Here is a 17,339-nt window from a genome sequence, read left to right as displayed (position 1 = left end):
AGAGAATATGTAGATAGGTTGAGAAAACTGTAGTAGAGTAGAGAACTGTGTGTTTTCTACAACGTCCATTTTGATCTGTACATTTTGGATGTTTCACCCTGCTGAATACACTGAATAAAGATGTCTCCTTTTCTCTTTTCCTCCTTCCCTCCCTCTTTCCTCAGGTCCCCTCCACAGTGCGGGCGGTGGGCAATGAGAGGGTTCTAGCTCTCAGGCAGCGCACCCAGATGCTATGGGAGGCTTATTTCTCCTCTGTGGACAAGATAGTGCTCACCACTCTGGAGGTAAAGACCCCCCCCCCCCCCAAACACACACACAACCACCCACCCACCCACCACCACCACCCTGGAGGTTCATGATAAGGAGCTTCAACAGGAAGGAATTTACCCCCTGAGAGCAGGTTTCAAAGTAGATTGCATGGACTGTGTGTACTTGTATCTTCTCCTACACTGCCACCTAGTGGTTGCATTGGGAAAGTTCATGTTCACTGGAAGTATAGTGATATAGTGGTTGTTTGTTTGTTTGTTTGTTTGTTTGATTGAAATATTGAGATATTATTTATTTCAGGTTTAACCAGAAGTTGCCAAGCCAACAAAATGTTTTCGTTGATCATAAGAATACAGACATATAGTAAACCTAGCATAGGGCAAATGTCACATCAAACACCATTTTTGCTAAATTGATACAGGCCTATATTTGTACACCAGGCGCTCCAAAAATATAAACTCAAGTCAAACAAACATACACCAAATACGTAGAGGAAATTGTATTAACCTTGTCCCCCCCCCCTCCCCCTCCCCCCTCTCTCTCTCAGATCATTAAGGACCGAGTGTTCTCCCATGTCTCCAGGAATAAGTATATGTGGAACGCCCTGCCAGGCGGCCTGCTGGTGCTGCCTGAATACTCTACTCACCTGGCCCATTTCCCCTTCTACTACCTAAGCCTAGGTAACCACACCTCACCTCACTAAACCCATCTGGCTGCACCCGGTCAGACTGTTGACTCTGACCAAGTAGCAGTATAACAGTATCGTGACCCTAATTCTGTTTGTCTGGTCGTCTTGTCTTCTTCTCTCTTTCTTCCTCCTCCTCCTCCTCCTCTGCCTCCTCCTCCTTTACAGGGGTGAGCCCAGGTCAGGAGTTCACCGCTGTCATTCATGCTGTCTCCCCATTGGTGTCTCAATCTCAGCCAATCATGAAGCTGCTACAGGTGGTGTCTAAGTCCAAGTATTGCTCACAGGTAGAGTAGCTCCCCAAAGCACTTGTGTGTTTTACTATGTCTGTCTGTCTGTCTGTCTGTCTGTCTGTCTGTCATTATAAGAGTTAATGTAGGATAAGTGAATGTAACACAGGTCGTAAGTAGACAGCTTCACATCAAGTATAAAGCACATTTATTTCATCTTGATAACAACCTATGATCTTCGATTGTCTACCCAATAGTTACGTGATAGTAACTTGACTACTTCGGTAGTAGTCATACTTGATTGTATACTGTGTATGCATTTGTACAGTACCAGTCTAAAGTTTGGACACACCTTCTCATTCAATGGTTTTTCTTTATTTTTTATTATTTTCTACATTGTAGATTAATATTGAAGACATCAAAACTATGAAGGAACACATGGAATTATGTAGTAAACAAAAAAGTGTTAAACAAATGTTTCAAAGTAGCCACCTTTTGCTTTGATGACAGCTTTGCACACTCTTGTTAAGGTGTGTCCAAACTTTTGACTGGTACTGTATATTGTTAGACACAAAAGCTTCTGTACATGCCTTCTTGTTGTCACTTTCTATTTCTCCCACCTGTTCAGATTGTCATCCTGTGGAACAGTGAGAAGCCGCCCCCCCACAGGTCTAAGTGGCCCTCGATGCCGGTCCCCCTCACAGTGACAGATGGCAGGAGGAAGGTGACAGACAGCGTCAAAACTCAACTCCTGTAGAGACACCAGTGACAGCATGACACTCTCACTCCCTCTCTCCCTCATTCTCTCTCTCTCTCTCTCTCTCGCAAACCAGTCAGGCCATGAGAGTGACAGCATGACAGTCATCTTCAGTCAGTCACCTCATCCATCTTTCTCTTTCAAGTTACAAACCTGTTATTTTTTATTGTCTATTTTTATCTTTCTCTCTCACTTATTCTCTTTCTCTCTCTCCCTCCCCCGTAGACGAGCAGCCGTTTCCTGCCCCATGTGGCTATAGAGACAGAGGCAGTGCTGAGTCTGGATGAGGATACAGTGCTGCTGACGAGTGAGGTGTGTCTCAATCTTTCTTTTTACGTGACGTAACATGAACTAACTAACTAACTTAGCGACACACTGTTCTTCACCTGGCAACCTCACATCACAAATGTATGATCAAACTCCTTTAGGCAGAGACAAAGCCAGACAGGAAACTGCACCCACTAAAATGGACTTGTTATTTGCCCTACTGATAATCTCTAAACAAAGGTTATACTGTACAGTGCCCTGCGTAAGTAATGGGACAGTGAAACATTTTCTCTTCTTTTGGCCCTACACTCCAAAAGTTTGTCCCATCAGTTTTGGGTACCCTGAAACAGGGGGACTGTGCATAAAAAGTGTTGTCATTTCTGAATGGTGAAACCAATATGTACGCATACCATCAATACCATCAAATAAAAGCTGAGCATCTCTACTTTAACCGGAGTTGTTTGATTTCAAATCCAAACTTTTGGCGTGTAGAGCCAAAAGAAGAACAAATGCTTCACTGTCCCATTACTTACACAGAGCACTGTACGTATTTGTGTACTGCAGGTGAACTTTGCCTTCTTGGTGTGGCGTAGTTTTCCTGAGCGCATCGTAGGCTACCCCCCCAGGAGTCACTTCTGGGACCCCTTAAAGCATGCGTGGGGCTACACCTCCAAATGGACCAACGAATACTCCATTGTTCTGACTGGAGCCGCCTTCTACCACAGGTGACACACCATGTCCGTTGTGTGTGTGTGTGTGTGTGTGTGTGTGTGTGTGTGTATTGGGGGGGGGGGGGGGTTAACTAAGTCTTTGAATTCAAAGGTCTACGGTCACTTTTCTGTCTCTTAATTATCTCATCTTTTTCCTCAGGTACTATCACTACTTGTTCTCACATTATCTGCCCCCCTCCCTGCGAGCGTTGGTAGACCGCTCCTCCAACTGTGAAGACATCCTGATGAACTTCCTGGTTTCCTCCGTTACTCACATGCCGCCAATCAAAGTCGCCCAGAGGAAGCAGTACAAGGAGCTGCCCAGCCCACAGGTACGGCCACGCCCTTCTCTCTTTGACCCTGGCCAGTGGGTGTTCAGGATTCAGAGTCAACACAAAACAATTACCCATGAAAGTCAGCCAATGTTAGGCCAACTACTTGCAATACTTATCTCTCATCTTCCCTTCTCTCCACCTCACAGGGTACGAAGAGCGCTCCCTGGGCCAACCCAGAGCACTTTACCCAGAGGCAAGAGTGTGTCAACACCTTTGCCAGCTGGTTCGGCTACATGCCCCTGGTGCACTCCCAGTTCAGACTGGACCCAGTGCTATTCAAGGACCAGGTGTCTGTCCTACGCAAGAAGTACAAAGACCTGGAGCGTGCCTGAGACTGACAGATGGACGGACAGTCAGTGAAACATGGAATCCTTCTCGGGGTTACATGGACAGACAGACCCTGGTGGACTGGTCTGCCAACAAAAGAGAGAATCTAAGGGACCAGAACCGAAAGCCAGAAGTGGAGCCTATATCCAAGGGGTCTGGGAAGATGAGCAATTGGAGGAAGAAACGTGGGAGGCCTTATATCATCGTGTGATTGGTTCTCCATGGATGAGACGTGGCATGTGAACACTTGATAAAGCTGCCACTCCCATTGCTGTTTGAGTAACAATATTTCATATCAAAGGCACCAAGTGAACTATTAATGGTGCCAAGCACTCTGGCTGCAGGTCAGGAAGGTTGCAAAGCGATTGGTTCATTTCACATCAGGTCGTAACTAAGACCAATAAAAATAATTTCTTTTCTTAAGTGCAAAAGCGAGTATTAACCTCATGTGGAATCAAAATATCAAACCATAACATCAAATATTTAACGATTTCTTTTTTTTGTGAAAGGAAAAGACAAGCATGAAAACGTGGTTTTATAATTTATTCATTTTGTAGAAAAAGAAGACTCTAATCTATTGCTTGTGCGTCTGTAAGATCCTGCACCGTGTACAAAAATAGATTCACATGCTTGCTTGGTACTTTTGACTTGGCATGCAGGATAACACCCTTAAGGTGTATTGCCCAGCACTCAAGACACTAATCTCACTAATCTCTTACACACACACACTCACATTGTATAGCTGCCTTGGGGCTAATGTGGGATCATATCCCATTGTCTACAACTCGAATACTAGGTGAAACTCACTAGTGTTTGTTTGGACACAAAGGGCAGAGTTTTCTGCAGCTTTAAAGCACTGACACTAGATCAGCCACTGTGCTTTGAAGTGGAATTTGTAAGACTAGCTTAGCTGGGCTTGAGTCAGTGCTCAGGGGCAGAGTATGATCAAAGTCCTACCAGCCAACACACCAGAAAAGGCAAGGCTTTTTACCCAAGGTTTGGCAGGTCTGAACACACTCTCTCACACTCACTCACACACACACACACACACACACACACACACACACACTGAAGTAAGAAAACATTAACAGACAAGAGACATACACAGTACACAAACTGATTTGAACGTTCATGGCGTAAAAAAAAAAACAACTCAATTCAAAGTCAATTCAATTCATTCCATGTCTCTAGTCATCAGCTGCTTCTGGAAGCGCCATACAGTACAGGACAAGTATGTCTATTTCCTGTGGTCTCAGACCCTTGTGGGATAGCACCAGATCAAGAGGAGTTGGAGGGTATTACGAAGTGCAGAGAGAGAGGGGAAGGGGCGTGGTCGGGCGTGATCATTTCCTGAGTGTCAGCATCGCGTTGACGTCCCATAGCAGGTTCCTCATCTGGTCCATCAGAATCTTCATCTCCTGGTTCTTCTGCCTCACTTTCTGTGGGTCGCACGACAGAGAAACAAACAGTCACAATCAAGAGACAACACTTTCTCTGTGGTGAGAATTGGTTATCCACCGACATTGGTTGTTAAATAGTTCTTGAAATGTCCAAAATATAAGTCGCTAGATTTGAATCAGTGGTCTCCGACCCTGGTCCTGGAGAGCTACACGGGCTTGAATTCCTGGACAGAACTGAAACATCCGTTTCAAGTCAAACTAAAACCTTTGTGAGCTGAATCAGGTGTGTTAGAGCTTCCCCAGTCCCTCTCCAGGACCAGGGTCAGGGACAGCTACTTTAAACCAGGCCCCTTACATTCAAGTGGTCACTGTGGTCCCTCTGTGGCTCAGTTGGTAGAGCATGGCCCTAACAACGCTTGGCTTGTGGGTTTGATTCCTGCTGGGACCTTATATACTGAAATGTATGCACTCACTGCAATGTAAGTCGCTTTGGATAGAAACGTCAGCTAAATGGCATATATTATAAGTGCAACAGTCTGAGCCTGTGCCGTGATTTGAAATCAAGTGGTGTCTCTCAAACTGATAACCCCCCACAAGTATTTGTCTCTGTACTAACTCGGATAGGTACCAAAACAAGGTATGCAGACATTTATTTACTCAGACACAAAGAAAGACATTACAAACCTCCAGCACTTCTTGTCTCTCCTGGTTCACTGCTGGACTGCAGGGCTCCACCCGCACAGAGGGTATGTCCTCTCCCATGTAGGGCACCAGCTAAGAACGACCACAAGCAAGGACACCATTTATACTGACAACTCATAATTAGCACACAAAATGTATACTTGGGCCTATGATGATTCACATCTGAAAGGGAATCAGACAAAGGAATAGGCAGAAGAGAGAGAGACAGACAAAGGGGCAAGCAGGCAGTCAGACAGACAGATTGTCAGTTTGTGAGCCCCACCTCTGCGGGTCCTTCCTGCAGGTCAGAGGTCATCTCGACACAGCGCTCGTAGAGGAGGCGAAGCTTGCGAAAGAGTAAGGCCAGTTGCCTCAGGTGCTCCTGCAGCTTCCCAAAGCGGTCCTGGTACACAGCCTGGCTCTGGGTCACACCGTTAGGCAGCTGGTAGGAGGGAGGGGACCACCACAGTCACACAGACAAAAAGGCCAGGGGATTTAGGCAGCCCTAAGGAAAATGCCTCAAATTTTGCAACAAATAAAAAAAACACTCCCTGTTTACTTCCTCAAAGATGCACTTTCATGCAATGCGGTTACACAAGCAGCAGGGGGCGACTGGCGGTAGAAAGCGTTGCTGGAGTGTATTATTAGAATGAACAGAATAAAAAGCCTTGGCAAACGCTCACGGTGAGACACCACTGTGGCGGTGGTGGTTATCGAGGGGATGGCTTAAGAGTCGCAGTCGATCCTTTGAAGGCTCCGAATTGAACCATTGATACCGCTGGAGCTGTGCATGTACTGCAAGTGTCCATTTTTCATCGATTAATCATGAAGCAAAAGAGCCAGACTTGATGAAGCCAGGTGAAGAGTAGCATTAAAAGCACACACAACCGCCAAAAAGAATGATATCATTTACCAGTTGTATGTTGTTTTTTTCTGTCATTTTGTAATTAACATATGTTAAATGCAATTTAAGTCATTTTCAATGTGGCACCATTAAATCCCTGTAGCAGCAGCAAGCTAGGGCTAAGCAGCAGGAAAACACTCGGGCTCTGGAGGAGGACAGAGCCAGAGAGAGGTCGCAGAGGAACAACAGTCCGAGCCAAATAAGGGACAGGGGTGGGCATGAGGGTTGGAATATTAAGGGATTATTGATATGCTGATTGATCAACATGGATAATAAAATGGCCAACTAGCTGGAAAGCATACACCAGCTGACTACTTGTTTGTATACAGTAAGGCTGGGATAGGTTATAATTCAGGTTATTATTCATTCCTACAGCAGGGATGTAAAACCAGCTTCTAGGAGGATCATCTTATCATAGTGTTTTGAGTGTGTACCAGCCAACTTTGTCAATCAAACTGTCCTTGATTCATGTCAAGCATTCATTACAAGACACCAAAACTGACCGTTTAAAAGCTGTCTCCTATATATACATATGTATATATATAAAACAAAACATGGCCCTTGACCCCTCAGCAGCCATGACTCTGCCCCATGCCCGTGGGGGCACCTAAGTCCGTGGTGTCCGTGGCCCACCTAAGCCTGTTATTGAGTCACTGTAAGCATTGTACATCCTGCAGCTTTTTACCAGCACTCAGTTTAGATGTATGGAACAATGTTTGTGGCAGACTCTCAAAACCTTTCTTTACCATTATATGATAAAGCAATACTCAAACAGTCAGCACTGAACTAGACAAACTCAGCTGGCCCTTTTCAACAGTGAACAGAGGACATTAACTCACTAACTGCCAAAGAATTCTGGAACACTCACCACCTAGAGTGCCAAGTGTTGTATGTGGTATTTACCTCGCAACAATACTTTGATTGGCTACAAAAATGAAGCCTCATCATGTATGCATTTTTGGTGAATACAGTCACCCTTGGCACTCTAGAATGTTGACAATGTGGGCAACTTTATTCACCCTGGGCACTAAACGAGTTCACAAGGATAGAGTACCTGAGTGGCTCGTGTGATCTGAAAGATCTCCATGGTGCGTGTGACAATGTCCTGGACCGTTTCCTGGCCGATGCGACAGAGGAAGACTGGGGAGATTTCCCGCAGGGCTCCCTGGGGGGGCTGGCCTGGGCCTGAGCCAGGGGGCAGGTGGGACTGCTGCTGGGGGGGCATACCGCTCAGAGCTGGCCCCTTCTGAGGTAAAGAAGTAGACATCTGTACCTAGAGGGGGAAAAAGAGAGCACAATGACAATTCCGTCAGTGTACATCTACGACAGAAATAGATCAATATAATGATTCATTCAACTAGTCATTTGAAAAAAAAAAAACATTTTTTATGACACCCTTCTGAAAATACAGCTAGGTGGAGGGGTATTGAATATCACTCACCAGCTGTTTTTTTTTGGTACAGAAAATAAAGTATTCCAAAGAAAAACACATTCAAATGGATGCGCTTGACCAGAGGGGAGGGGCAGATCCCAGTCCAGTGTCAGGTTGGCTAGCTACACACTAGCACGCAATCCAGAAGACTACTGCCTTCCTAGTATTGTCTATTCAGGGATATGAAAATGCCTTTCAAATGAACACGGGAAACCGCAAATTGGAAATGCCTAACTAGGAGAATAACATGCATCAAATAGAGACGGACAATAGCCACCTCTGCTAACTGGCTAGTAGTGGCTAACAGTAAAGCATGAATGCATTTGACTAAGTAAGAAGAAACACACTCAGGCATGTTAGGTAGCAAAACAAAGAGGCATCTACTTACGTTGCAAATGGATATCCTTCTAACGCTATTGTAATGTATAGTAGGTGTTTGATTGTGGGTTGAAACTAAAACAATGTGTTCATTCAACTCTCCTGGCCGTTTTCAAACAACAATCAACAACAAGAAACACGTTAGCTTTTCCCTACGTCACTTCCTGATTTGTAGACACTAGCCTCCAGCAGATGGCGCTAAAGATTGGCATATAGTCTGAATGAAGGTGACAATGTTCCTTGACTTTCACCGATGCCATGGGACGATAGGAACTATAAGGAGGTTGGCTTTATTATTCATGTGCAATCAGGGCCGGATCATAGTCCCGTGAGGCCCCTGCGCGCACACACACACACATTTTTTATTCTGCCTAAAAGGGAAAATGTCACCCTGGCAGTTTGTCACTGGCAAAGTTAGACTAATCCGAAGTGCCACGAAAACATTGGGGAACACTGACTGCAGATTAAGTGCCTGCAACGTCTCAAGCAATTTTGTTGGGCACTTCTCACCCTCAGAGTCAGACATGAAAGACTTGAATTGGATGGGTTTGTTGGCAACGTTTATGTCCAGGTCTGATGGATATGCAGCCAAGAGTGCATTTACCTTTTCCACTATTACATCACTGTTAGACACCTGATTTGACATAAACTGATCTCCAAAGAGACAGGTCAAATGCTTGTAAGCTTCCAAGCGATGTTCAAGGCATACCTCTAGCTTATCAATGACCACATAAAATGTTTCTATTTTGAACTTCTCCCTTCTCCACCTCCTCAAGTGTCACACCACACACATCTGCAAATGTTTTTCGCTGAAGATCGTGCTTATATGACTGAGAGACACCTGTCACATTTAAGGCTGCCCTTTCAAAAGCTTCAAACTGGTCTCGCTGTCCCACCACAAAATCCCTCAACGAAGACAAAAGCTGTGCTGCTACAGAGATGTCAATGTCACTTTTCTGTAGGTGCATGCTTGTAGCGTGGGACCAGTGAAGTATGATGTCCCAGAAATGTGCCATGAACACCATCTCCAATTGTCATACCAAAGGTGTCCAATTTAGCACATAGTCCAGCAGCCTCAATTCGAGTATCTCTTTTCTCATTAGCATCATTGGACATACCAGTGAAGGCCTCTCTAATGTGGGTGTAATTTCTCCACAGTGCCTTGGTTGACTCTGCCCGAGCACTCCACCGAGGACTGGACAGCGATTTTAATGTCAGTCTGACATCTGTCTTCCGAAAGACTTTCCCCAATCTGTGTGTGGATGAAGAGCAACATGTATACAGTGACTGCAACATGTTAAAAAACTTGTCAGCCTCTGGGCTACTGCCGTCTAAGATGTTAACACCAACTAAAGTAAGTGAATGTGCTGTGCAAGGCACATACTCTATCGAAGGTTTTTTTTGTTTCTAGGTGGGCCTGTAGCCCATTGTATTTTCCTGGCATGTTGCTTGCATTGTCATATGACTGACCTCTACAGTTTGAGAGGTCCAACCCAAGGCCCTCCACCATCAAAGTCACACAGTCTGCTAAACTTTTACCAGTGTGGCTCTCAATTGGCTCAAAGCCCAGGAATCACTCCACCACATTCCCGCTGCTGTTAACAAACCAGAATATGAACGTCAATTGGTCCACATGTGACAGGTCTGGGGTGGAGTCAACAATTGAAACATATTTGGCATCCCGAATCTCATCTGCTATTGTTTGGCGAGTTTTCTGACCCATTAGCTCAATGAGTTCCTCACATATCGTCGATGACAAATAGGACACTGTGCCTCTTCCTTTTCCGCCAAACTTTTTAATATGTTCAGCTAAGAATGGGTCAAATTGTGATATAAATTCTGGGATGCCAAGGAAATTACTGTTATGGTTTGACCCAAACCGTTCATCATCTCCCCTAAACGCAAGTCCTCTTTCACCCAAGAACTTCATTACTGCTACAACTCTTTTCAAAATGTCCCTCCAGTATTTACGTTCCCCATCAAGTTGCTGCATGAGATCTGCATCTATAGCACTGCCCTTTGTCCACTGGTGCAAGGCAAGCATGCATGATCTGTGTTCTGCACTCTTTTCGTGTTCCCCTATTCTTTCAGAGTGCTTCCAGTCACTAAACCCATCGAGCTTGCTGGAGAACAGTTTGCATGCAAAACAGTACACACAACCTGTTGAGGGTGAGTACAGTAGCCACTGTCTAGAAACCTTCATTGTTGAAACTTCTAGTCTTTCCACCAAGTGCTCTATCTCGGACTGAAGCTGGGTATTTTTCACAGCGGTTTTGGAAGGGGACTGCTCCTCTTTCAATAAGCACTGACTTAACAATGTCACTGGAAGTTTTTTTGCCATAATGCAAGGTCAGTGACCTCATAGCACCAGGAATGGCTTGGTTGCTGATTTGATTCTTGTGAACTGCCCGACTGCTTCTGAGGTGGAAATGATGGTTCTTGTATACCATTAGCTGTTGAGGGTTCACCTTTAAAGGATGGCTCTGGGGGAGTGACAACATTACTGGAAACTGAACTAGTGCTAGTTCCTTCCTTAACAGCTGACAATAGTGCTGCTGTCATCATTATTACTATCAGAGGGTTTTTGAAAGAAGTTGGCAATGAGTGGAACTCTTTGAAGCAAAACTGCCTCTCTTGCCTCCTTTTCTTTTTTGGCTTTTCTTTTGGAAGCACCACTATTCCAATGTTTGTGGTCCATATTTCAGAAATATGTGGCTGTGGCCTTTCCTACCAAGAAATGTCTTATATACCTGCCTGACACAGGGAGAGTTATGTTGCTTGAAATTTTATTTCATTGGCTGAACAACCAACAAAGGTTTCTGAAATTACTTGGTAGAGACTATGCATATAAGCCACACCCCATCAATGGGGAGGGGGAAAAAAGACCTTGTAAGAGCTGTCAACAATTTGCATGTCAACGTTAGCATTATCTACTTCCGTGGATCTAAAAACAGACGGACTACGGAAAAAATGAATGGGATTTTCCTTAATCTTTAAGTATGGATTGGGTCTCTTATATATGTGTTAGTGTATGAAGAAATATAGCTTTTGGCATATTTTTTTGAATGTTTCACAAAACCACTAACTAATAAGGTCTCAATGAGGTTTTTATTCCCACGGCCACAGCATCCCATGTTTCTAACTAATAGTTGTTTTGAACTTATAGCACTAATAGTTAGCTAGCTAGTAGCTTTGATTTAAGCATCATGACTATGGCATGTTGTTTTAACTTTTTTTCTACCCACTGTCCCTAGCTACCCTTTTATATTATACCCCTTTCACACAGACGACCCACAAACAAATGCCACCTAACTATCTAGTTAAGTTGTGTGCCACCTAACTAGTTAGACAGCTGAGTTTTAAGCTGATATTTAGTTAACTAGCTGGCTTTTTAGTGCAGCTAATTTGGTTGTAAGGGCAGCTAGCTGGCAAAAATGGAAGCTAGCTAACTAATTTCTGTTAACAAGCTGAATCATATGGGCAGCTAGCTAGAGAAAATAGGCAGCTAGCTAAAATAAAGGGATAGCTAGTTACGGTAAGTCAAATAACGAACGGCTTTCCATAATATGATGCCCTTCAAACTGTCCTGTTATGCAGAATGAACTGACTTGTTGGTGAATATTGTATCATGTCACAGCATATTGTAGCGTGCCAACCAGTGGCTCAGTTGTACAGAAGCATTGTACTCTCTGAGAGGCTCTCATTTTAAGCATGCACTGTATGTACGAAGGGGCCCAGGTGTTACGCTCGATGTAAGCACCGAGGGGGCTGGGGGCCCTAGTGGTCAGCATAAACCAACCTTATATAGCATCAAAGTATGTTTAAAATGCCAGTTTAGCTGACACAGGTCGATCCTTACATCCAGAGATCTGACTAGGAATTTTATCCCAACCCCATGCTTTTGCTTTATGTGGCTGCTGTTTTGGTTATATTTGGTCAGGATAGCATCTTAAAATTATGTATGATTGTTTAGACCTAATTCTGATTGTCTATGATTAGGGAGGGAGCGTGTGCGTGTGTGTGTGTGTGTGTGTGTGTGTGTGTGTGTGTGTGTGTGTGTGTGTGTGTGTGTGTGTGTGTGTGTGTGTGTGTGTGTGTGTGTGATTCTGATTCTGATTCTGATTCTGTGTCATTCTTGGTGCAATGGCCTGTGCAAGCATTGCTACGACTGAAGAGGGGAATTCTGTTGACAGCTTCACCAATGGCCTGATTTTAAATGTATGTATGGGGTAACAATATAGTTTATTCAAGAGCGCAAACGGCTGACTCCTGAGTCATAAATACAACAGATGTCTGTTACTAGTCATCCAGCACTCCAGGTATTTGTGGGGAGGATGCACAATACTTTCCTCAGTCTACAAAAAAAGGAGGAATAAAGAGGAGGTGACTAGACACATCAATGAGCCATTCTCAATCCCAAAATGTAGGAGCCAAACATAACAGAAATCAAACATGCTGTTGTAGCAGGAGGTGAAACTAGCTGTTGTGCACTCAGAATTAAAGGAAAACTCAGAATTAAAAGAGGAGAAAGAACATTTGGAGATTAACTTAGGGTGTGGAGGAAAGTGGAGAAAATGGAAAGAAATGGACAACCAAGAAGACATGAACAACTCATTCATGGAGATGGAAGACAAACTCAAGCAACTGGTAAAAAGAAGCAAGAACTGACTGAACCAAAAGTTCTGATGAACAAAGATGTAAAAACAACATTTCAAGATGGCAAGTACACACAATACACAAATCTATGAATGTCTCCATCAGAAAGGTTGATGGTGTAATCAACACAGTCTTGAACAAGTTGGCTGGAAAAGATGTTCAGCAGTTGCCAAGCAGCTGGCTCAAGTCGTGACTTTTAGTGGAAGCCAGAGGTCTTGTGGACATTCAACTCGCCGAAGCTATGCTTAGTGAACAAGTCACTTCGGATTCAGGGAACTGCCTTCACAGGGAGATCAATTTCCACAACCATTATCAGGACTTTGAAGTCACCCTGACTAGTGGAAGAACATTTGGAGATTAAGTTGGAATGTGTGGAGGAAAAAAGCACAGCAGAAATGTAAAAGTGTGACCAGCTTCAATACAACCTTGGTCATAGCTGATAAATTGGCCGAGCAGCAGGCTAAAACTACTACAAGGTGCGCAACCTGAACACACAAGCTGTCTTCACAGGGACATCAAATTCCACAAGCGTTTGTGGAGGAAAATGATCCTTTCTTCCAAATGAATTCGGTTGGGTATCAAACTCCAAAATTCAGTGAATGAAGACATGTACAAATCTAATAACAATGATTAATAATAAATGTAATACAAGCTTGCAGGAGTACAATAGTGTCTTTCTCTAAGAGATAACCAGAGTAAGTCAAAGAACAAAGCGCAGTACTTACAGGAGAGAAAGCTTCCTATACATTCCATAACATAGTATGGTCAGGCCATATAAGTCTCTTTCTTGGACTATCTTCTCAACATTCCGATCCCATGAATAAACTGGGGGTACCCAGGGGTCCCCTTTATCTCTCCCCCCAGCACCCAACCGCGCGGTAATGTCTCCTAGACTAACCTTGATTGTACATATATATGACTCTGCAATGTGTTCTTTAAATTATGCAATTATAGTTCTACAAAATGAGTAATAACTGCAATTATAGTTCTACAAAATGATTTGCCTTCCACACATTATGAGGACTTTGAGTCACCCTGACTAGTGGAAGATTCATGACCCTTGGCTCTGATGAGGCTGGCATTCCCCACCCGGTGTGGGGGTCCCATCTTGACACCTTCGGCCTAAAAAACAGATAGAGTAACCTTCATTGGCAACAGAGTAAACATCCTGTGCTATAATGCAGCTGCTGTATACTACCACCATCACCATTTCATGGACCTTATACAGTCCCTTCCCCACCCGAATCTGGCTAGGGTGAGAGCTCTGGGCGTCATCGACAAGACACTGACTGGCATCTTTTCGAGACTACTCGAACACAAGTTGCATTAACATCCTTAGCATCAACAAATATTTGCGTACCATAAGGATCCAACTTGAGCGATGGAGCAAAGATGCCAGTTCCCTCCTGTAGGGCGAAGAACCTTTCAGAGCAGACATAGCTGAGCGGCATGAAGACATCTTATTTGAGTAGCTCTTCAGAGAAATTTCAAGTTCCAGGTTATGCTCTGGTTAGTGCTTTGTTAAGCCATTTTTATAGTGGCCAGAAGTATAGCTACTAGACTGATGACGGAATAAACATGCTGGCTAATGGCTTGCAAATAAGATAGCAGATTTCCAGTAGCATGACAGTATTGTGCCAAGAGTGGAATAGTCAACAAAATCAGTATTTTTATTCTACTAAAAATGATGTTGCTGTCTTATTGTTGATAACTCCACTCTGCGCCGTCATGCAATTTCCTATGGGTAAAGCGGTGCTGGTGTGTTTGTTCACCTTTTGCTACGTATTTGAGAGATGTAGTCTACAGTGTTCGGTGTTGGTGATAACTGTTGAAAGCTTGATCAAATTTATTAAAACTGAAATTCTCATCAAAATATTCTAAAATGCGACAACATATTGAATTACTGAAGTTGATCAATAACGATTTGAAAATTGCTCTTTAAAGGACTAAAGGATTGGAGACCTTAAAATTAAAATATAGTGCTGTAGTGCAAAATTTGCTATTTAATGTTGAAACCAATCATTTAGTAACGATTTGTCTATTTTCAATCAATTAGGCCTTAAATAATGAGCATATTTCTCATAAAAGTTGTATAACTGTGTACTTTATCTCAGATTAGCCTATATCTCAATATTTGGAAAAAGTGTATATCTGAAGATACATGGCTTCGTCATAAGTGAATTTGTGTGTGTCAACATCGGCACACCATAGTATTGATCGCATGTTTTATAACTAATTTGCACAGAAAATGTTTGAAATAGATCACAAATATGTGTAATTTCAGAGTTACAAATTGTGTTCTGCACAAAGGTAGTAGTGTCACTGATAACAGTATGGTCGCTTTTTTATAAATGATTGGACTGAATATTGTTGTAATAATGTTTGCAATGTAGATTTAGACATATTGAATTTGCATATTAATCATCTAATTTGCATAATTGTATTACAATTACTTACAGTGCCCTGTGTAAGTAATTGGACAATGAAGCATTTTTTCTTCTTTTGGCTCTGCACTCCAAAAGTTTTAATTTTAAATCAAACAATTACTATGAGGTTAAAAGTACAGGTTCTCAGCTTTTATTTTATGGTATTTGTGAACAAATTGGTTTCACCATTCAGAAATTACAAAACTTTTTATACATAGTCCCCCTATTTTAGGGTACCCAAAAGTAATGGGACAATTGGCTTGACAGGTGTTTGTGGTTAGCCTGGTGTGTTCCATCACATCATTTGTGCAGGCATAAGAGAGCTGTCAATGTCTAGTGTTGATTCTAGGCTTTGGATCAATGAAAGTAAGGAATCCACTGAAAAAACAAGCCAAAACCTTAGGCTTGCCAAAACCAACACGAAAAAAAAGCATTGGTGAGCTCAGCAATCTCAGCAAACAGACTGGCATACCAAACCAGTTACATCCAAACAGTAGAACAATATGAACCCTATTTTCTTACTTTCTCCACTTTCTAAGTGAATTATAATGATTGTCAAGACTTAATAGAATTATTGAATAAGTTAAATATCTGTTTAAGTCAAGTACAAATACGTTTTCATCATAAACTCATACAATGGAAATATTATAACATCAATAGGTATTTTTTTAGACTTCAGTTCAGATAGACCTACGTATAGGAACAGTATAGGAAAATATGATTGGGATTGTAAGCGTACAGAGAGGGGTTAATTGTTCAGACTGTGACGCAAATAGATTGCCTTGTTACTTTCGCTAGTTAGCCATGCAAATCTCACTTCAAAAAGCTGCATTTGCATCTCACCTGCCCCACTCTTACAGTCACATGTTTTAAGGGACATGTTGTGGCCTGGGGTGGTCCAGTGGTCTAGCACCATGGCCTACAGTGCACACATATGCCCATGTTGGTATGGGTTCGAATTTGGCCCATGCCCTGCTGACATACCCTCTCCTCTTTGCATTCCTGTCTTTCTTCACTATCTCTATCCAATAAAAAAATATAAGAGTGCCCCACAAAAAAAAAAAATGCAAATCACATCCAATAGTAAAGTAAGAACGAGTGTTTTGTTAAATACTCCAGAATTGCATGCTTTTAGTTTAGTTCAGATATTTATTTAAGATATTTGTTTACATTGTATGTGAGTTCCTGCAACATATCTTATGTCAACAGAACTCGACTACACCTTTAGGACTTCTGCATGATAAAGCACAACACCCACGACTTTGGAACAGTTTATAGACTGAGAGTGGAATCCTAACTTGAGATCTACGCGTGTTACTCTGACATTTGCGTAAATCTTGCGTTGACTTCAATGGGAAATCTGTGCGATGATTCAATTTAAGGGAGCAGATCTCGAGTTAGGATTCCACCCTAAGAGTCTATTGCCTTATTCTTTGGCATTTTTAATACCTCAGTGATGAGGTACCTCAATACCTAGTTCAAGTTGCATTGTAAGAAATCAAACTGTGTGAAGTTTATAACCCAGTCCCTGTCCTCCTCTGTTCCTCTGACACTTGGGTGCATTTTACTGCTTCCAAGCAGCACATAGTTTTAAAGGTTTTTCTAATCAATAGATGTACACATCAAATCCATGGTACTTCAAATAAATAAAATGCCTCAAACTTACCCTTTGAAGATTAACTACAGTAGTAGGAATGATTATACTGTAGCAGGAGCACTGGTTTATCTGTCAGACTGTGCCCTATACCAGGAAATGTGTGTGGTACGATAAGGCAGGTGATAAGGCCTTCCTACAATGGCTTTGCTTTGTCAGGCTGTGCTTTCACACTTGGTGAGAGTACAGGGTGTTACAGGGAGAAAACAAATGAAATAAACATTTCCCCC

At 42.8% G+C, this 17,339-nt stretch overlaps 2 protein-coding genes across 5 annotated transcripts in view; one reads left to right on the top strand and one right to left on the bottom strand.

The window, feature by feature from the left end:
* The window catches only part of ext1c (exostoses (multiple) 1c), a 51,671-nt gene extending 46,941 nt beyond the window's left edge, over window positions 1–4,730 (top strand). For all 3 annotated transcript variants that reach the window (XM_083685296.1, XM_083685294.1, XM_083685295.1), the window contains exons 5-12: window positions 165–284; window positions 815–947; window positions 1,121–1,239; window positions 1,811–1,906; window positions 2,165–2,251; window positions 2,771–2,931; window positions 3,077–3,248; window positions 3,398–4,730. In XM_083685296.1, coding sequence (XP_083541422.1) covers window positions 165–284; window positions 815–947; window positions 1,121–1,239; window positions 1,811–1,906; window positions 2,165–2,251; window positions 2,771–2,931; window positions 3,077–3,248; window positions 3,398–3,583 — 1,074 coding nt within the window. In that variant the 3' untranslated portion in view covers window positions 3,584–4,730. The remainder of the gene's footprint in view (window positions 1–164; window positions 285–814; window positions 948–1,120; window positions 1,240–1,810; window positions 1,907–2,164; window positions 2,252–2,770; window positions 2,932–3,076; window positions 3,249–3,397) is intronic.
* LOC310815498 (mediator of RNA polymerase II transcription subunit 30) lies at window positions 4,103–17,136 on the bottom strand. 2 transcript variants are annotated; one of them, XM_083685301.1, is made up of 5 exons: window positions 17,122–17,136; window positions 7,618–7,836; window positions 5,943–6,101; window positions 5,663–5,752; window positions 4,103–5,017 (listed from the first exon to the last, which is right to left on the bottom strand). In XM_083685301.1, exons 2-5 carry the CDS (start codon window positions 7,828–7,830, stop codon window positions 4,922–4,924), a joined length of 558 nt encoding a protein of 185 aa, XP_083541427.1. In that variant the 5' UTR covers window positions 7,831–7,836; window positions 17,122–17,136; the 3' UTR covers window positions 4,103–4,921. The 2 variants fall into 2 exon arrangements, with proteins under 2 accessions (XP_083541427.1, XP_083541426.1); XM_083685300.1 differs by lacking the exon at window positions 17,122–17,136 and adding an exon at window positions 8,384–8,514.
* Between the last annotated feature and the right edge of the window lie 203 nt (window positions 17,137–17,339).

Source organism: Argentina silus (assembly GCF_951799395.1).
Source record: "Argentina silus genome assembly, chromosome: 14".
NCBI lineage: Eukaryota > Metazoa > Chordata > Actinopteri > Argentiniformes > Argentinidae > Argentina > Argentina silus.
This window is presented reverse-complemented; position numbering and strand designations above follow the sequence as displayed.

Coding starts and splice junctions, on each gene's coding strand:
- LOC310815498 (XM_083685301.1), bottom strand. CDS start 7,830: ATGTCTACTTCTTTACCTCAGAAGGGGCCAGCTCTGAGCGGTATGCCC. Junction 6,102..7,617: donor AGATCACACGAGCCACTCAG/GTACTCTATCCT, acceptor CCCTCCTACCAG/CTGCCTAACGGTGTGACCCA. Junction 5,753..5,942: donor TGCAGGAAGGACCCGCAGAG/GTGGGGCTCACA, acceptor GGTCGTTCTTAG/CTGGTGCCCTACATGGGAGA.